The 21999-nt window shown below is 39.5% G+C and overlaps 1 protein-coding gene across 6 annotated transcripts in view; it reads right to left on the bottom strand.

Moving 5' to 3' along the window:
- Positions 1 to 21999, bottom strand: part of Tasp1 (taspase 1) — a 231598-nt gene that overhangs the window by 22007 nt on the left and 187592 nt on the right. For 4 of the 6 annotated variants that reach the window (XM_041670827.1, XM_041670828.1, XM_041670832.1 and 1 more), the window contains 2 exons: positions 18912 to 19022; positions 5404 to 5477 (listed from right to left, as the gene is read on the bottom strand). In XM_041670827.1, coding sequence (XP_041526761.1) covers positions 5404 to 5477; positions 18912 to 19022 — 185 coding nt within the window. Of the gene's footprint in view, positions 1 to 5403; positions 5478 to 18911; positions 19023 to 21999 lie in introns of those variants that run through there. The other 2 variants (XM_041670829.1, XM_041670830.1) reach the window with 1 other exon arrangement.

The following is a 21999-nucleotide window of genomic DNA, read 5'->3' as shown; positions in this document are numbered from 1 at the left end:
TCACGGCACTGGCTGAGATTTCCAGGAAATCCCAAGCAGAGTGATGAGAGTGACAAGAGCTGACCTCCTTTTTCTGCATCCCTACAACTAAAAGTGCTCCAGGTTTCTCTGACTGCTATGATTTTTAGCTATAGATTTTTTTTTGGTAGTTTTTGTTGTGTTGTTGTTTCTTTAAAAAATATAACTAAGGAAGTTCTTCCAATATCTGGTATTTTGAGGGGTTTATAATGAATAGAAGCTGAAAAGATTGTGTGGTATCAAAATAAGCATATATTTCTTCTACTTTATTTTGATAATACAGTAATTACACTTGTTGTTATTTTTACAGCCTTAAGGAAAAACACATGTATCATAAAATCCACTGTTTTAAATAAATGTCCAATCCCGTGGTTTGTCAAGTGTTTGTAAAGTTGGACAATTTCTAATTCCAAAACATTTTCATGTCCTTGAAAGCAAACGTGGTATCCATACTCCCCACTTCAGCCCTAACAACCACTAATCTCTTACATTTGTTTCTATGAGTTTTCCAATTCTAGACACTTAATGCAATGGAATCATGAAATGTCTGAACTTTTTCACCTGGCTTCTTGTATTTAGCATCATGTTTTCAAGAACACTTGAACTATCCTGTTGTAGAACTTCATTTCTTTATGTGATTACAAAAAAAAAATTATTGCATGAATACAACACATTCGTTTATTCATTCATCAGCCGATGAACATTAAGTTGTTCCTAATCCTTAACGACTACGAACAACCCTGGTATAAACAAACATCTTAATTTTCTTTAATATATACCAAGGAGCAGACCTGCTGGGTAATGTGGTAATTCTGTTAAAAATTTCTGAGAGATTATCATGCTGTTTTTCAGAAAGGGAAACACCCTTTCCATATTCTATTTTTTTCCCTAATGAACTTATTCTTCTTTCCTGTAGACTTCATGTTGGATGAGAAGTAGAATCAAACTATGGTTTTGATTTGCAGTTCCCCAATGAATACTGGCAGTAAGAATATTTCCATATACTTACTTGCTGCTTGTATACATTAACTGAAGAAATGCTTATCTGCATCTTTTTGTTGAGTTACAAGATTAAGTTTATTCTGAACTGATGGCAAATACCTCACCAATGGCATTATTAACAAACATGTATTCCTATTCTAGGGGTTGTCTTTCAGTTCTTTAACAAGACCATTGCAGCAAAGGTTTTAATACTGAAAATAATTTATTCTCCCTTTTGTTGCATATGGTTTAGGGATCATATTTTTAAAAACCACTGCCTAATCCAAGGGAAATAACGACATGGGCAACATCTGTCAAAATATGAACACAGCCTGATAGACAGACCAGAGGATATTACAAGTAAATATTTCCTAAGTAGCTAAAAAAAATTTAAAGCCAAAGGCTGGGTAATTTTCCAGAAGACACTTTAATGTGAGGCATGTTGATAGTGACAAAGTCTCACCTCTCAGCTTTAGCCAGAGAGCAAACCAGACAGCGGTTTAGAGGAGTGTAGCCACTCATTCAATGCAGAACAGGTTATAACTTTTGAACTGTATAACTTAGGCGCAAGGCTCACAAAATCATCAGATCTGACTTACATGCAAGTGATATATTTTGAAGCATTTTAACTTAAAATAACAAAAGCATTATGAATAGTTTAAGTATCATGTAACACTTGCCAACGCTTACCTGCTGTCAGCATTTTGCTGCACTTACTTGGTAATTTATTATCCACATTTTTTATTCACATACTACTTTTCTGAAACACCAAGATTACAAACACGGGTTCCCACTTGCTAGATACTTCAGGGCATGCTGCCTAAAATTATGGATCTGTCCCAATAAATCATAACACAGATAGCAATTTTAGTGAATTTATAAACAGTGCAACTCTTTTTGCTATCCGTATTTCAAATTTCAAAGCCTTATTTTGCAAATTGACCTAAAATGTACTATAGCATTTGGTCTTATAGACAGAAGCCACTTTAAGGTGAATTAAAACATTTACTGGTAACATATCTTTAGTAGTATCCAACCCGGTACACTTTCTCCATCCTTATCTTTTCTGACATTTAACAGTTTTCTATACCATCGTCCCCCTTTACTTCCTTCCCAGCAAGCTCTTCATTCCTGACTTGTCTATCTGTGTCCTGCACTAAGTCATGTTATGTGCTTCCAAATGGTGAAGGACACAAATGACGCCATCCTTCTCAGGCTGTCACATCCAGAGGCACGCACACTGTTGGCTTGTTCCTCGACGGTGACCCTAATTCTGAACACACAGTCTCAGTGTTGCTTGTTTCTCCATTATGCAATTACTATTTTTCCCCCAGAACTAATAATAAATCTCTAGAGAGATATTCAAATATAAAATAGCCCATTCCTCTTCAAAAATAAATTTTATAACAGTATTTATACTGTTGTTATAAAAAATAACCTCTATATGTAAAAGAAAGCTAATTCATTTAGGGTGAGAGTTATGTGCCTGAATTAACTCCATGCCAGTTTAAATATGTTTTATTGCACTAGACTATGTGCACTGAGTATTTATGAAAACTGCTCATTAACTGCCCAGTCACTATAGAAAATGGCAGTACAACTTTTAAACCTAACTAGTGTCAATGAGCTCATGTTTGTTCCATAAAGATAAATCTATTTATTTCATGCCAGAGAAGGGAGTTATAAATTAAATGATACAAAGATGTTCTTTGCTGTATCTTTTAGAAAACATGATTTTTAAAAAGAAAACAGAAACATGTACAGAGAAACTACCTTCATTTAGATTATCTATGATTCTGAACACAACCCCCAGTTACTCCTTACCTTTTCTGAGCAGTGTGACTTTGAGGAGAGTGTTAATCCAAGGCTTTAACAAAAATTAATCATAGCCTCATATAAAACGTTCAAGTGCTTTTAGGGTCTGTGTTTGATACCAAGGAAAAGGAGGGCAATTTTGGGGAAATAGAACATTTTTTCTTTAAAGAAAGGTTTTAAATAAAAAGAACTGTCTCTAAAGCTGCTTCCTGTCAATCTTAATACTAACTCTCTGCACTATGGAGAGAACATTTTCATGATAAACAAGGGCCCTATACAACAGTTCCTGACAGAAGCCAGGAACGCTGGGTGAGGTCACTAGGTAGGCAAAGGCTGCCACTCTTACTGGAATACATACTTTGCTGAAGTCCTTTTTGCTTTTGAACCCATAGTCTCATCTATATTCTCTGTCACAATTTCAACACCATAAAATCCCCGCATTTCTGACAAAAGAACTAATTTGTTGGTTTTTGTGTGTGCTGCCACTGTTTCAAACAATAGAATTGAACAATGTGTTGATGTCTTATTGCTTGTTTTATTTTCATGGAAAGCGTTTATAGTTATAGTTCAAACAATAAAGAAAGAGAGATTAACTCTCTGAAAAGAAAATGGTTAGAAACATAATTTACAAATAAGGCAAGTGGAGAAGCTGTACCTGCTGGCCCAATCCATACTACCTCCACATTACCAGCTGGGGAACTTGACAGATAACACTAAAATCACACCCCTCATATGCCAAACAGCACAACTGAAGGCCAGATAGCTCTAGATTCAACTTAGGTCTCTGTGCTTTCATGTTAAATGGCAAGTGTCTTCCAGAGATGACCAGCAGGGAAAGCAGACACTTCCACTCAAGGGACTCGGTACATCCCCCTGTCTTTCCCAGCCCCTACCTCCCCCAACTGACCGCAGAGCTGAAGCCTACCCTCATCATGATCCTTTGTTTAAATAAGATCTTAGTTCAAGATCAATATTCAAAGTGGAAGAGAAAGCTTAAATGGTTACAAGAAACTCCTATGGCTTATTACATTTACTTCCTGTTTGGAAAGTGCTGTTAGACACGTTTTGGAAATATCTGAATAACCATTTTCCACTTGTTCACTATGCTGCTCGATATAGTAGCTACTAGCCACACGTGGCTATGAAAAAAATAAGTGTAGTTTAAAATTCGGCTCTTTGGTTCTAGTAGCCACATTTCAAATGCTCAATAATTTCACCGCGTGGCTCTGGCTACTCTACTCGATGACGCAGACATCAGTGTTTCAACTACTGTGACAAAGCTGGTAGGGTTTGCTCCAGGCATGCCAATCAGCTTTACAAAACACAATTACAATTTTATTTCAGAAAGATTATGAAGCAAAAAAAATCTATAAATTCTCTTATGCAATAGGTCTCCTGATGCAAAATGCAAGGTTTTCAGGTGAAGCTGAGATAATGGGAGGACAGAGAGCTCAGCAATATTTCACAAATATCAATCTCTTGCTGTGACAATGCTCCTATATACTACATTCACAGACATTTGGTGGCCCCACTGATTTACTAGGTAATATACTTACAGAGTAGTATTGTATAAAAAATAAAAAAAAATCAGTTATCTAACTGAGAAATTTGTCAGTAAGCTATTTTATCACTGAGTGAGCATCATAATATGACCTCACTAGGCAACATAATCTTCGGTGTCCACTGTCACACACATGGTTTACTGTTGTTCAAAATGCCAGTATGCTGTATCACTACACTCTTTAGTTGACTTTCTCTATTTTTTTTAAAAAAATTACTCAATGTGTAATAGACAACACATATCAGAAGTTTCTTTATTTGCTATTTTCAAATATGTAAACATGTTATTTTTCAAAAAAGAGGCTGCCTAGCTTCATAAATCTGCAGCTGAGGTGCTTTAATGCCAAATAAATGTCATAAAGCACAGCTGTTTCTAAAACTTCCATGAACAGAAATATGGGGCATATATAAAAATAAATCCACAAATTATGGGGTTTTTTTTACTCCCAAGATCAAGAATCTTAAGTTCACGGAGAACCAGCAACTCAATAACTGATGCCGAGTGACTATATGACTGCTGTGACTCACGGCAAGTCATGTGGCACAGAGAGGCGAAGCCTGGGTAGACACATAACAGGGCATAGCAGACGACAAGAGAGCAAAAGTGAGATCCACAAGTCTGTGAGCCATTTCTGTTAGGATAGATACAGACACAGCCCAGAGCTACTCTTACATGGCCTCAGTTTCCTTTATTCTTATCAACCTTCCTTGAGGAATCAGACATCTTGGTCGGCTTGTCAGCTTTGCTCTCATTTTCTCTTATAAATACTGAGGTTCCTCTTCACAAGTATTCACAGAGGAGAAAAGGGAGCAAAACGAAAGAAGAAAATGGGTTTCTCATTCATCTTGATCCATCATGAGAAGAATTTGTGAAATCTGATTTTTCTTTGGAACTGTAAACTGTGCTATAGACGAAGCTCATTGGCTTCTACTCAAGAGGTGGAAAAGTCATCTGTTTCAACAAACTGGTTTGAAGCCACATGCACTAGCTACCAGGTTTTCAGGTTATGACCCAGTTTTCCCGCTTACCTTGGCTTTTCCATCCTGGGCTGACATATATCCTACGCACATGCTCTCTGTAGTGTGGCTCCACAGAAATTCCACTGTGTGAACAAGAACACAAATAGGCACATTCACATTCACAGATGGAAAATAAATCTTCGCCTTTTTAATAGAACAGTTAAAGATAGCTTTATATTTAACACTCATTCCCTACTTTCCATTTGCTCCTTCATAAATGTCAAGATGATTTAGTGCTCAAAACTGTAATGCCATTTACTGTGAAATGAAAAATGTATTTCTTTCTTGTCAAAACTTATGATTATTACATGTAAAATAAATGCACTTGTGTTTGAACTTAGAACATTAAACACTTATACATTCATAATACTATATCTAGTGATTTAGTAAATGTAATATTCCACAGTATAGCTTCTTTCAACATACACATATGCACACAGCCTTAGTCTCTACTTAAGGCATAAAGCAGAGACTCATGAAATACCAATGGATCTGAACTAGCTTGTTACAGAGAGTAAGAAAATGCTACAAGAATGACAAGGACTTATCAAAAAGACTCAGGGGTTAGCCTGAAGGTCCCTTACTAGCCAAATCTTCTCCCAACAAAGTGACAATGATAGATTATAATCACTGAGCAAATTAAGAACCAAAGAAGCAATGCTGATGGAAACAAGTGAAGAAATAAGAAAGGAGATAAACTCTTCTTTCCTTGTAGCAGAGTCAGTGAATAAATAAAGAAGATGCCTATTGAATGCTTCTCACTCAAGCTGAAAGAAATGAGTTCAAAACCTGAAATTAACAGGAGAAGGAGCAAAGTAATTCCCCCAAAATTGTCAGCTTACCAGAATATGAGCTCGGTGACACTTGTATGTCCCCCACATTGTGTACACACAGAATAACAATAAATAATACTTTAAAATTGCATTCCTAACAAGACATTGTAACATCCTTCTGAGGCTCAGAGCATAGAGTGGAAGAAGAAGCAGAAAGAATGGAAGGCAGGGAGAAAGGCTGCAAAGTGCCATCTGCAAGCAAGATATAATAATTACAATCATGATTGGTGCCTTATTCAGTCATCACCTGAAAGGCTTCCTCCTGCAGCAGATAGAAAAAATACAGAGACCCACAAGCAGACATTATACAAAGAAAGATACGTTGGAAGACACAGCTCTAAACAAGAATAAATCCCTTACCTTGGCAATCAGGGAACTCTGTAGAAGAAGACACTGAAGAAGTCAGGGAGACAGGAAGGGACAAAAGACACCAGGAAAATAAGGCTCTCTAAAACAGCTGAGCATACCTCATATGAACTCACAGACTGAAGCAGTAATCACAGGGCCTACCCAGATCTGCACTAGGTCCGCTGCATATATGCTATAGCTCTCAGTGTAGTACTTTTCTGGGACTCCTGAATGTGTAAATAAGTGAGACTGATTCCTGTGTTTGAATCATTGGCCAAAAGTGTTGTAATTAATATAGTTTTTCTGTGATTATTTGGGTCTGGATGGCCAGAAAACGAAAGAACAGTCTCCTTCAACAAAATGGTGCCCATATGTTTGGGGCTAACCTGTGTGACCCAGTTGGATCTGGGTACTTGTATGCCTGCTTGGGGATTAGGAGGAAAGTAGCTAAGAGCATGCCGACCACTCAATACCCCCGCCTGGGCAAGCAGCTGGAGAGGGTCTGCTAGGAGTGCACAGGCAGGAAAGCATGGTAGATTCCTGCCAACATACACAAAGACATTTCTAGGCTGCACAGCATTCTGCATGGCAGTTTTAGCTTTTACTCAGACAAAAAGGGTTCACATGCTGCACGCTCCTTCCGAGAGTTGAGATGGTGAGTGTGGCTCCTAACCAGCCCATCCCAGAGCTGGCAGTAAAGGTACCTCTGACATACTGAAAGGTTGAGAGAGGCAGAGGCAGCATCCAGGACCACTGAGACCACACCTTTTACCATTTTAAAATGTTCCTTGTCAGAAAAGAATTTCAGATGCACAATAGGACAGACTCAGACATAAAGGACTCTAAACGAGACTGGGGTAAGGGGAGATGGGGAGAGAAAAGTTAGAAGGGAAGGAGGGGGGGGCCTTGGGGAAACAGGAGGATTGGGATAAAGGAAGGTTGGACAGGGGAGCACGGAACCACAATTCTTAGTTAAGGGAGCCACCTTAGGGTTGGCAAGAGACCTGACCCTAGAGGGGCTCCCAGGTGCCCAAGCCGAGGTCCCCAGTTAGTTCCTTGGGCAGCTGAGGATAGGGAACCTGAAATGACCCTATCCTAGAGCAATACTGACGAATATCTTGCATATCATCATAGAACCTTCATCTGGTGATGGATGGAGATAGAGACAGAGACCCACACTGGAGCACTGGACTGAGCTCCCAAGGTCCCAATGAGGAGCAGAAGGAGGGAGAACATGAGCAAAGAAGTCGGAACCACGAGGGGTGCACCCACCCACTGAGACAGTGGAGCTGATCTAATGGGAGCTCACCAAGGCCAGCTGGACTGTGACTGAAAAGCATGGGATAAAACTGGACTCTCTCAACATGGCGAACAATGAGGGCTGATGAGATGCAAAGGACAATGGCACGGGGTTTTGATCCTGCTTAATGTGCTGGCTTTGTGGGAGCATAGCCAGTTTGGATGTTCACCTTCCTAGATATGGACGGAGGGGGGAGGTCCTAGGTCTTACCACAGGGCAGGGAACCCTGATGGCTCTTTGGACTGGAGAGGGAGGGGGAAAGGAGTGGGGGGAGGGGGAGAAGGGTGGGAGGAGGGGGAGAAGGATTGGAGGAGGGGGAAACTTGTTTTTTTTCTTCTTCTCCTTTTCTCAATAAAAAAAAATTAAATTCTCTTATTTCTCTGTTAGGTTTCTGTCTGATTGACCTGTCCATTGGTGAGAGAGGAGTGTTGAAGTCTCCTACTATTAGTGTGTGCGGTTTGATGGCTGCCTTGAATTTTAGTAATGTTTCTTTTATGTACGTGGGTGCTTTTATATTAGGGGCATAGATGTTCAGGATTGAGACTTCATCCTGATGAACTGTTCCTGTTATGAGTATAAAATGTCCCTCTCCATCTCTTCTGATTGATTTAAGTTTAAAGTCAACTTTGTTAGAGATTAGTATGGCCACACCTGCCTGTTTCTTAGGTCCATTTGCTTGATAGGCCTTTTCCCAGCCCTTTACTCTGAGTAGGTGCCTGTCTTTGTGGTTGAGGTGTGTTTCTTGTAAACAGCAGAATGTTGGATCCTGTTTTCTTATCCAATCTCTTAGCCTGTGCCTTTTTATAGGTGAGTTGAGTCCATTGACATTAAGTGATATTAATGAGCAGTGGTTGTTAACTCCGGTCATTTTTTTTTAGTCGTAGAGTTTGTGTGTTTCCCTTCTTTGTTTTGTGTTGGTGAAGGGTCTCTAGATGTCTGAGTTATTGTGGTCATTGTTGGACTCCTTGGTTAGTGATTTTCCTTCTATTACTTTTTGTAAGGCTGGATTTGTGGCTGCGTATTGTTTAAATTTGTTTTTATCCTGGAAAATTTTATTTTCTCCATTTATAGTGAATGAAAGCTTGGCTGGGTATAGTAATCTGGGCTTGCACCCATGGTCTCTCAGTTTCTGCAGTACATCTATCCAGGACCTTCTGGCTTTCATGGTTTCCATGGAGAAGTCAGGTGTAAGTCTGATAGGTTTACCTTTATAAGTAATTTGGCCTTTTTCCTTTGCAGCTCTTAATATTCTTTCCTTATTCTGTATGCTTTGTGTTTTGATAATTATATGGCGAGGGAAAAAAAAATACATGGGAATGTGGGTGACAGTTATGTGGCTTGATCTGTTGGGAAGGGACCTGGCAGTGGGACCAGGATTTATCCTGGGTGCATGAACTGACTTTTTGGAGCCCATTTCTTACGGGGGGGGGGGGGGGATACCTTGTTCAGCGGTGATGGAGGGGAGGGGCTTGGTCCCATCTCAATTTGGTACGCCCAATCTTTGTTTACTCTACAAGGGAGCCCTTACCTCCTCTGGTGAGTGAATGGAGGGGGTGGAATGGGAGGAAGGTGGAGAGGCAGGAGAAGGGAGGGGAGGGGAACTGGGGCTAGTATGTAAAATTAAAAAAGTTTTAAATTAAAAAAATAGAATACAAAAAAAAATTTAAAAAAAATGTATGTAGGCTTGGGAGAGAGTAGAAAAAGAGTATAGAGGGGGCTGGAGAGATGGCTCAGTAGTTAAGAGCACTGGTTGCTCTTCCAGAGGTCCTGAGTTCAATTCCCAGCAACCACATGATGGCTCATAGCCATCTGTAATGAGATCTGGTGCCCTCTTCTGGCGTGTGGACATACATGGAGGCAGAATGTTGTATACATAATAAATAAATTAAAAAAAGAAAGAGTATAGACAGTTATAGAAATAAATAGTTTAAAAAAATAAAAACAAAGCCTTTAAAGGGACAGTAAAAGTAATATAAAAGAGAACAGACAGACATAGATTAAAGGAGTAAAAAAGGCCATGTAAAGACAGAAATATACAGAGAGTCTAAATTATGCAAATTATTTCATTAAATTTTTTGACTGCAGAGAGACATTTGATTCTGGGGGCTGCTAAGCTAAACTAACATATATACATTTTAAAGGTATCTTGACTTCAAAATTTGAATTGAAGGATATGTTGCTTTGGAAAAGAGGTTCTACTTTTGTTTTCATAGGAAATGAGTCTGTGGATTCCTTCCAAGCTAATACAGTTTGAAAGAACAAGACCCTCCAAAAGTTCCCTGTAAACTCTAAAAATACTTTTCCCAACAAAAAGCAGGAAGCATTGGAGAAAATAATGCCAAATTCTCAAAATGACTGTTTATAAATGTTTGTTTTCATTTAAAGGGGAATATGATATAGAAATGAATGTTTTGTATTGGTATGGATCTTGGTCTATTGATACAAAGTCAAGGTCAATTTTGTTACACTGTGTATATATATTTCTGCTCCTTTTTAAAGTATTATGCTTATATATCTCATTAAAAATATATAATTAAAAATTACAGATTAATAGGTAGTCATTTATAATAGTCAAATTTGTAGTCATGTTAGTTAGGTTTTCTAAATGTACAGAGATATATTTCAAATGGACAGGTATTCTTCAACCCTTTCAAAGATTTACAGAATATGGCATTTAAATGTTATAAGAACTTAGACTTATATGATAATGAGACACATCTGCTCCTGAAAGCACCAATTACTTCTAGAGGATGATGGGCATCAAAGAGGCTCCTTATGGAATTGGCTAGCCATTTGGACAAGAAACTGCTCTTGCCTGTAATGCTTGGTGGTATGTTGTATAAACTGGACATGCAGGACCCACAGGAAAATGAATGCTAAACTTGCCTAAAGAATGCAAGACGACTGTAACTACTTCATGAAAGAGTCTGCCAGACATTCTGAAGGACACAAAAGAAAGTGACTGAAAAACTACAAATATGGGCAAAACAGTCTTTCAAATTTCTTGCCACATGGAAAAGTCTGCCAGATATGTAGGCTGAAGGCAGATGCCCCCAATATTACAGATAAACTTTGGGTGACTGTCCAGGCAGGCAGAAAGATATCTCTGTCAACTTTAGAGTTTTAAAAGCTGCTTACAATGCCCTTCCTGTTTACTTAGGTAATATATCCTTCTGGGGTCTTTGATGGCATTGAAGGCTAAACAGATATAGTTTTCCTTAGTTATGATAAAAGAAAAATTAGATATAAAACTTTAGACTCACAAAGATAGGATAAATGATAGAGTACTTTCCTTAATTTGCCAAATGTAAATGAACTAAATATTGTAACTATAATTCTTGCTTGATAACTGCTTTGTTATATATAATTTTACTATGTTAAAGTTAAAACATTCCTTTTAATTAGACAGAAAAGAGGAGATGATGTGGGAAGTCTTTAAGATGTTGCTCTTATTTGTTAATGAATAAAGCTATTTTGCCCTATAGTAGGACAGAATATAGCCAGGCTATAAGTGATATATAGAGTAGGTGCAGTCAAAGAGGTACCATGTAGCTGCCAAAAGAGACAGACACCACTGGAACGTTTCCAGTAAGCCACAGACTCATGGCAATGCACAGATTAATAGAAATGGGTTAATTCAAGATATAAAAGTTAGTTAGAAATATGCCTGAATCATTGGTTGAACAGTTTTATAATTAATAAAGTTTCTGAGTGACTACTCAGGTCTAGGAGGCTGGGAAACAAAAAGAGCAGTTTCTGACTATATATCCACTCTTTAGTAGTGTGCTCAGGAAGGCTCTACTTCAGTCTTGGTAATTTCTGCTATATGAACCAATCTGAAGGCCCACCACAAAGCTTGGCTTTCCTGTGTCATTTACGTCACAACCTTCCCTAGTTATTATTAGAGCTACAAGTTACCCAATGAGTGAGGTTTCTCCCAGGACACCTCCTTCTCCATCATCCATGTACCATTCTAATTAAATTACATTTTATAAAACAATGTGTCTTTACCAAGTTGTGAACAAGGTATTTCCATCCAAATGAATTTTCCTTCTAAACAGACAAAAAAGTACTTGGCCATCTCACTAAAAATACAGAAAACATATACACAGACACATGGACACAGGCACATACAGGCTCACATAAGTATACACACAGAGAAACAGACACAGACACAGACACACACACACAGACAGACAGACAAACACACACACACACACACACACACACACACACACACACACATTCTTCCCATTGTCGTTAACAATCCCCAGCTGCACTGGCTCCTGAAACCTTTAAAACCTCTCCACTTTGCTTTCCATCCCAGAGTTCCTTGGAGGAATACAAAACTCTAAAATCACAAGAGTCTTGGCTGGGCAGTTGCCAAGTCAGCTGCTGCTCCTTAGCCTTCCTTGGGTGGGATAGCAAAGTAGAAGATGTCTTGCACACCATATAAGTAACTACTTGAAAAATAAAGAAAAAATTCATTTTCAAATGGGAAGAGTGAGAAACTATAAATACAACAGCTTTCTCTTATCTGCTCCTGGCTGTTAAGAACTTCTAACCCAATAGGTGGCTCATGTTTGTAAAAAATAATATACAAAAATGCTTCCTGTCCTGACACAATCTGTATAAATATACAAGGCATGTCTCATTACGCCCATGAGGTAGCTGAGTTGGCATGCTTCCCTGTCAAACTTTCACTGGTAAACTGTCTTGGGAGCAATAGAGGCTGAGTTCCACAGACTGACACATACAATAAGTTGAAGAGATAACCATTCCCTCTTTCTAGTGCTCATGCTGCTTTGGTAAGGACTAAAAAGAAAAATGCTACTTCACAAGAAAGCAAGGGAATTGTGTCAAACAGAAATACAAGCCCTAAAGACATTTCAATTCTCTTTCTATTTTAGCCCCTTATTGCATGAAACGCTTGAAGTAGGGGCTGCTGGCTGAGACCTGGGTGATCTAAACAGAAAACCGTTCAGTAAAGCTAAGTTAATTGAGACTTCATTTTATTCATTCACAATTCCTTTTTCTTCCAGGATTTATCTCAAGCTCCAGTGACACCTACTATCCTTTAAACAGACCAAAGTTGTCTATAAAATCAGCCAAAATTGCTTCCTGAGTTTTAGAAGATCTACCACAAGAAGTACATAGCTGCCAGAATTCAGCTCAGAAATCTTCATATTTTTAGATGAAAAACTAAACCAAACAATAAAAAAATCTTCTGGCTAGATAATAGCAAGAATTATATTTCTCACAAAAGAAAAGAGAATTATAGCTAAAAAAGGTCTATTCCTAGTTTTAAAAGAATGTCTTAGTGGCATTTAAAGAAAGAATGTTCTGTTATAAACAGAGTAGATCAAAAAATATTTCCAGAAATAAAAATCAAAGAGCACCGCCCCTACTTGCTAATGTTACTCGCAGCTGAAAAAAGCTTAAATATTATATCTGCTTATTTCTTGAACAACTTTGCTACTTTATCTGACCTTAAATAAATATTAAAATGTCAACCCATCCTTCCAGACATCATTGGAGCTGGAACACCCCTCCCCCCCAGCACTTCTGAGGCACAAAAGAAATGAGCTTCCCACCGTGGGAGATCATGGAGATTTTCACGGAAAGAAAAGCTTTAATTCCACTTTGTAGGCCATTCGGCAACATCAGACAAATATCCACATGGCCACTTTCTCTCCCCTGTCCAAGGAGGGAATTTGCTTTCTCTTTGCCAGTTAGCTTCATGACCATGTGTACCTCCCAGAGTGCCCTGTCATAGGTGCTCGCAGAAGCTGATGCCATGTGGTGAAAAGAAGCAGCCAGTGCTGTTGGGGCCCCAGGAAGAAGCTCCTTTGAACACACACATTCATAGGCTTACCAAATATTTAATGCCAGTAAAACCAAAAGTCTGGAGGAATTTTAAGTTACAGTAAGATGACTTTTTATCCTTTGAACTTTTCAGGAAGCATCAAGCCAATGTAACATTAAAAACAAAACAAAAAACCCTACAGCATGTCTGGAAATAGGGAAAACAAGAATACAACAAAAAGTACTCCACAAAGAGCTCTGTGTTCTGAAAGTGGAGCAGCAGGGCGAGGTATCACAGTGAAGTTCTAATTGGCAACTGCAGAACAGTTTGATTTGATAGAGTTAAGTTGAAAATGATAAAGGAACTCGTTATCCTTTCAGTTAGCTATGAAAGAGACCAAAGAAATTCTCATAAAAGTTCAAAATCAAGCACTACCCACAACATACCTTTCAGATACATAGAAATATGAAAGGGGTTTAAGGAAAACTCAAAGGCAACCATGAAATGAAAGCTCAGGAAAAGAAGGCTGTAAGATCAGAGAGGCCCACATGGGGATTTCAAAGATACGGGTAATGGGCAATGTCTTGGGCTGGGCGTCAGGCCCACAGGTGTTCCTTTTATTATTACCCTTTATAACTCACAAATTTATTATGTCCTTTAAAACATATATGAAACGTTGCACAGTAAAAGATGAAAAACACAAGGGGTGGGTAAAGGGGTAGCTATAGAAATGCAAGCGTATCATACACAAAATTTAATTAGCAGCAACATAAACACATTTCCAGTAGAAAGAATCAGAGTTATTCTCTACGTAAAGTGGGATTAACTTAATGGCAAAGTAACAACCACCATGTGTGCTGACTGCCAAATATACACATCTATTTAGTGCTTAAGATTGCTTAAGATTTTCCTCAAATACATGGAGCCGATTTCACACTGGCCACTCACACCTACTGACCAATTAAGGGAGAAAATCTTTAACTTCATAGGCTCCAATCAAGACATGGGGTATAGAATACGAAGAAGGAAATGTTCCCCATAGCAGGATTGCTTGCTTATGGAAAATATCTGCATATGTTCTAATTACCTCTCTATCACAGGCTTAAATTAGCAGCACGCTCACTGTTCTCACTGGAGGGCCTAATGAGTCTTTGATTGCACATTTTAAAATATTATTTTAACATGTGTGTGTATTTTGCCTAGAAGTATATATACCACCACGTGCACGTCAGGGAGGCCAGAATACCAAATAACCATGTGGGTCCTGGCTATTAAACCCAAGATCTATAGAAAACCAGCCAGTGCTTTTGACTGCTAAGTCATCTTGCTAGCTTCTGTTTGTACATTTTTAATCATAATATGTCCATCAGCCTCAGAAAACACTTCTACAAGGCCTGACAAATATGCAATTATATTTTAATGGGTAAAAATATATTGTATTGGCTTTTTACCTCCCTCTAAAAGCATAAAAAATTAATTTTTTTCAGCTGTCTCATCCAGGGACAAAAATTTTCTGTGTGTTAAATGTACATTTTGTACACAGGGGTTTGTCAGCATCTCTTGATCTGGGGAGTGGGACACGGCAGACAAGTGTTGCAGTTTGTGGCCACACTGTCCCTATACAAGGCTGGATACAGAAGCTGTCTTCTGTGAGTCATTTAGACTGTCTCTAAATCATATTACTGGACACTCATTAGCCAAATTTTCAACCTACGGTGTTTGGTTTTTTTTAGAACATATTAGGATATTTTATGTGACATTTCATTTTACTGAAAGAGTAGGGAATTCACAACAGTTGGTTCTGGGGCTAGATGGCTCAGTGGGCAAACACTGGCTGCTGCGTTTCCATCCCCAGAATTCATATAATAGCTAGATGCAGTCAGTTCCCCAATGGGTGATGGGAAGATGACACTGGAGAAATCATGAGCTGCTCATGGGGCAGCTAGCCTGGAATATGAAGCAATATGATGAACAAGGCAAGCCCTGTCAGATGAGGAGGAGGAGGAGGAGGAAGAAGGCGAGAATACCAGATGCTTTTTTCTAATCTTCACATATGCACATATATAATCATATCCATGGTCACGGGGTTGGGGCTGCTAAGATAATACAAACACTATATATGGCATTTAAATTCATGTATCTAAGAATTACTGGAAGCCTATTGATGGAGGAAGGTCATTGGTTAATTAATAAAGAAACTGCTTGGCCCTGATAGGTTAGAACATAGGTGGGTGGAGTAAACAGAACAGAATGCTGGGAGAAAGAGGAAGTGAGGTAAGACGCCATTTCCTCTCCTCTCTGGGGCAGACGCAATGAAGCTCCGATCCAGGATGGATGTAGGCTAGAATCTGCCCAGTGAGCGCACCTCGGTGCTACACACATTAATAGAAATAGGCCAGGTGGTGTTCAAATGAATACAGTTTGTGTGTTGTTATTTCCGGGTATAAGCTAGCCAGGCGGCTGGGAGCAGGGCGGCAGGAATGCAACCCGCAGCTCCCTCTGAAGGAGGAAGGTCATTGGCTAATAAAGGCACTGCCCTGGCCCATTTTATTGGTTAGAGGATAGGTGGGAGGAGTAAACAGAACAAAATGCTGGGAGGAAGAGGAAGTGAGCACAGAGTTACGACAGCTCTGCTCTCAGGAGCAGACGCCTGAGAGAGACGCCATGCCCCGCTCCCGGAATGAAGCTCCGACCCAGGATGGACATAGGCTAGAATCTCCCCGGTAAGCGCACCTTGGGGTGCTACATACAGATGATTAGAAATGGGCTAAATTAATATGTGAGAATTAGCCTAGAAGAGAATGGGCCAAGCAGTGATTAAAAGAATACAGTGTCTGTGTAATTATTTCAGGGCATAAGCTAGCCGGGCAGGCGGCTGGGGTGTTGGGGATGCAGCCCCGCCACTGCCCTTACTACTTCATCCCTCAACAGCCTATTATGGAGATGAGCAAAAATTTCAGTGACACAGTACCTGGCCTCTACTTGCTTCCAGTGTGTGAGATGCTTCACAGAAGGAAGATACGCTAATCCATAGAAAGGCTACCAAATCCCTACCCCTCTCTGATTCTCGGTGACCTGGGATTTCTCCAGTTATTTACGTAACTGGAGGGAAAAGTATCCAGTCTAGAAGGAGAGGAAAGCACTTTTGGATCTGACCAGAGTTCCCTGAAAAGTGTTGCAAAGACGTAAACTACATAGTACTAGCAGAGCACAAGGAAGGAGCAAACACGCAGGAGGAAACTCTTCCAGATTTCCACATTTGAACAAGGCCTTAAAAGTCAGTTACTATGATAGTGCATTTCCAAGAAAAATGCAATAGTGAGGGCAAGTTACTGGGGCCGGGGTGAGGAGGTGGGGATAGCCTCAGTATTCGAAATGCTATTCAAAAGACAAGGACTTGGGACGTTGGCAATGAGTCTAGGTAACAAAGAATGAGTTGAAAATGATACTTGAGCACACTGTTTAAGCTGTTAGAGAGGGAGTGGGAACTCTTCCAATTAGGGTAGGTAACTGGCATCCATCTTGCAGATCTGAAAGTAACCCAGAAGTGTGTGTGTGTGTGTGTGTGTTTCCTCAATAAAAGGGTAAAAGTAGTGAGCATAACATATACAGAATCTGAAAAAGCTGATTTCATAGAAACTGAGAGTGGCTCAAATGCTTCCAATGTCCAGGGAAAGAAGCATGGTTGGCATTTAGGGACATGTACTGTAGGCATGGCAGGAATAAGAATAAGTTCTATTGCCCACCAGAATGAATACAGCTACCCATGATCTACTGTATATTTCAAAGTAGCTGTAAGGGAGTATTTTAGATATTCTAAAACAAAGAAATAATAAGCTTAAGTGACAGGTGTGCTAATTGGTCAGATTTGATCTGTATACAATACACAGATAAAATGAGACACACATTGTACACTATTCATGTGTATAATTATATGTCAATCAAAAGTAAAAGCCAGAAATGGCAGAATACACGTGTAACTCCAGCAATGGAGAGGCTGAGATACAAGGGTAGGTAATTTGAAGCTAGCATGAGCAACAAAAAACTAATGATAAAAAAGTAGACAACATGGAAATAAAGTTAACAGATACATATTCTGGTCTTATTTCAACACATTTTAGAAAGATACACACCCTCCAATTTAAATATGTACAACTTATTCACAAAAATTTACTCTTATTTAGGCTAGTCTGATCCTGGGGTTGGTGTGGTTCTTCTGGTCACATTTTCATCTTTTTCGCTTTGGGCCAATGTCTTCTTTCCCAATTGCCCTTGGCTTAGGTCCATGGCTGGGTTATCAACCCAGCTGCAGGTGTGTCACAGAGAAAGCTCTGCTAGTAAACAAGAGGTGTGAACTGTCTATGAGATGATAGAAAAGGGAAACCTGAACTGGGGAAGGCTGGGGGTGGGGTGTAAAGGGGGAAAAGTAGTTAAAGCCACAGGTCACAAAGCACATGTCTTTAATCCCAGCACTCAGAAGGCAGAGGTAGGTGGATCTCTGAGTTCATGGTCAGCCTGGTTGTACAGAAAGAGTTGAGTTCTAAGACAGCCAGAGCTACACAGAGAAACCCTGTCTTAAAAAACAGACAAACAAACAAAACCCCGAGGGGAAAAAAAGAAGACCACAATTCACAATATTGATGAGAATTGTCCTAGGGAGGGAGGGTGGCTTCACCCCTTCAGGGATGACTAGACCCAAGGTTACACATCTGGATGCACATCTGCAATCTACAAAAACACTCACTGGCCAACCCTTCCTGAAAACAGTTTTATGAGGAAAGTGTGGCAAACACCCTATTTTCCAGATGAGGAAGTGGCAGAGGACAGTCAAGTGCTGCGTGACAGGAGCAAAGCTAATAAGCCAGGGACCAGGACTAAAGTTCATGCCAGCAGCTCTGCACACAGTTTCTTTCCTTTAGAGGAAGGGGAACAGGAAGAATCCTGTTTCCATGTTATTATTTAGACTGTCATGGATCATCTCTAATGTTCCATGGAATAAGATATGAGAGTGAGACAAGCTATAGGATTTTAATGAATCTCATTTAAAAATACACTTTAAGCACAGTATTTAAAAAAAGTGTTTTGTAAATTTATTTATAAAAAGTCAACAGTGCAAGCAAAGGGATGACAGACATCAGAAATATAAATTGCTGACTTAAGGACATAAGCCTTTCCATGTCTTAAAAAAATGAAAAAGAGTAACTTCACACTAGAGGGGCATTCCCCTTACCTAGAAGCGACTGCTTATTTGGGGAGGAGTCAGACTCTGAAGAACATCTGCATGACCGGAGAACGATCACTCCACCGAGCACGCCATCCTCACTGGCAAGGAAAGGTGAACCTGGGCAGAAAAGACCGACAGTCACCTTTCAGTCACTTTCATTTTTTCATTTTCAATTTCCATTTGATTACTAGAACAAAATGGGGCACGAATAAGAACTTGAAGGATGCCCAGTTTCTGACAATCATTGTTCATACCTCATATACACTTGATGGTAAAGGCAGTTTAATGCCTGAACAGGAGCCATTTGGCAAAGGCAGTGCCATATACTGCCAAGTTGACCTGAACTGGGGAGAGTTCAGTTTTGTATTTGGAATACAAGTGGAAAATATCACAAGATTAAAGGACCAAAACAACCACACACACACACACACACACACACACAAGCTCAGCATCACCCTTTGACCAACTCTCGGGAATCCTACACAAGGCTCTCCCTGCTGCCAGAGGCACCCCACCAAACGCTTTGATTTACTACCTTAAATTCAATTTTAAACAATAAGCCACAAAGTTTATTACAAACATTTAAAAATGCTCCTGATGGTTTACACAAATAAGGGTGAAGCCAGATTTCTATGATGTGAATCTGGTGGTTAGAAACAACCCAGCCTCCTTGAGATCTCACACACCGAACCACTGTGAACATTTCAAGAACATTACATTTTTAAAGCCCCTCATTTTCCCCCAAGGACATCTTCTTGTACATCTGGCATAACAAGTGAGCACGTGGAGAACAAATGCAAAATTAACCCAACAACTATCAAAGAAAGTAGTAAAAATAAAACCAACCAAATTGGATTTGGGGGAAACTTCTGGTTAAATTTAGTAGATTAAATACATGCATTTATCTCCACTCCCTCCTCAAATCCCTGGGAATGTTGGATGGAAAAGGAAGGAGGGTATAAAAACGAGGGGGAAAGAAAGCAGATTTTGGGGAAGAGATGGAGAAGCAGCTATTTCACTTGCAGACCTAGTATACCGGCTAGTTTTTATATGTCAAATTAACACAAACTAGGTCCATCTAGGAAGAAGGAATCTTAATTTAAAAAAAAGTACATCTACAGGATCGGCTTGGAGGCAGGTCTGTGGGGCATTTTCTTGATCGATGATTGCTGTAGGAGGTAGCCCAGATCACTGTGGGTGGAGGTCCTGTGTACTATAAGAAAGCAGGCTAAACAAGCCATGAGGGGCAAGTCAAAAAGCACCCTCCGTGACCTCTGCATCAGCTCTTGCCTTCAGGTTCCTTCAATGATGAGCTGTGATGTGGGACTATTGCTGATAAAAGACCTTTTCTCCCCAAGTAGCTTGAGTCATGGTGCTTTATCACAGCAGTAGATAGACTACCTAAGATACCTATGAAAGCTAAATCTCAAGTTTTCAGGTAGTAGGGAACTTATAGTGGAAGGAACCTTCAAAAAACTATCTAATTTAGCTGCAAAACTGAAAAGGATCAAATATAGGAGGCCTATATCTCCTCTGAAGGCAAATGAACAGAGAAGAGGGGAAATGGAAGTAGCTGGTTTAATATCTGAAAGAATCCTCCAGAACACTGGTCAGCAAACTATGACCTGCTAAGAATTAAAAACAAACAAAAAATTTTAATGGCTGGTTTTTAAAAGTTAAGAAAGATAGGAGAGGAGAAAAAAAGAAGTGGGGGGGGGGGCAGACAAGTAGGTAGCAGGGACCACAATGAGGTTTGTGAAGCCAGTGACCTTTATTCTCAGCCTTTAGCAGAAAGCTTGCTGTCCTAGTCAGGATTACAGCTGTGGTGATGAAACACATAACCAAACCTACATGGGGAGGAAAATTATTATCTGGCTATGCTTTTACATTATTGTTCATCATCAAGAGAAGTCAAGACAGGAACTCAAACAGAGCAGGAACCTGTAGGTATGAGCTGATGTAGAGGCCATGAAGGGGTGCTGCTTAGTGGCTTGCTCTTCATGGCTTGCTCACCCTGCTTTCTTACAGAACCCATGAACATTGGCCCAGGGATGGCCCCACCCACAGACTGGACCTTCCCCCATGAATCATTAATTTAAAAAAAATACACTTCAGGCTACTCTGTTGACAGCATAATCTTCTACATACATGTTCTTAATTGAGGTTCCCTTCTCTCAGATGACTCTGGCCGTATCAAATTGATATAGCCAGCACACTTGCCAATCCCTGATCTAGGACAGGATTCATTCTAGAGAAGAGTCTAAACCTACAGAGACTGGATAATCGCCTTACTGCAAGCCATCAGGCACAAGAGAAACCTATTTGTAACTTGTCCTTGCTTTATGTCGAGGGAGAAGGTGAAGAGGGGAAGGGAGCCAACGAAGAGGGAAATATGGGAAATGACCCTCCCTCCTCATCTCTGCATTGACCATTTGTCTTCTAGCAGTGACAAAAGACTCGGTCAACACTGCTTAAGGAAGGAGGACTTACTTCAGCTGAGAGCTCAACCTTCTTGCAATATTTCTATCAGGGCAATAAAACATAATCTCAAGTAAAAATTTGCTTTTAGCCGACTCCTAGTTTTTTTTTCTCCTAATTTTCTACACTCTATAAAAAGCCAGTAGGTCTTTGACCGAGTGTGATGCAAATATCTCCCCCAATTTATTAATGACTCTGATTTTACTTCTGATTCTTCATTTTTGGCTTACTTGTTTCTGATGCTTGGGCAGCTGATATGTCAGCCTTTTTCCTTTAAGGTTTCTGTGATGCAAGTTTTACAGGAAAAGCCTTCGCTAGTGGGAAATTATGAAAATATTTTGTTCATGCCCATGTTTTCTACTAGCACTTTTACAATTACAGACTTTAATTTTAAGACTTCAAACTTCTGGAATTAATTTTAGGGTAAAGATTGTTGTGGAAAACTTGTGGTAGATTTATTCCCCCTAAATAGTCAGTCAAATGCATAATAACACTTTGGTGAAAAATTCATTCCTTCTCTACTGACTTTAAAATGTCCTTTTTCTACTGACTTACAATATATTTTTATCATATATTAATTCTCATATTATTAAACCCATACATTTTTAAATGATAA

The sequence above is a fragment of the Microtus oregoni genome, unplaced genomic scaffold, assembly GCF_018167655.1.
Source record: "Microtus oregoni isolate MIOR12 unplaced genomic scaffold, Mior012 000020F_ref0000438, whole genome shotgun sequence".
NCBI lineage: Eukaryota > Metazoa > Chordata > Mammalia > Rodentia > Cricetidae > Microtus > Microtus oregoni.
This window is presented reverse-complemented; position numbering and strand designations above follow the sequence as displayed.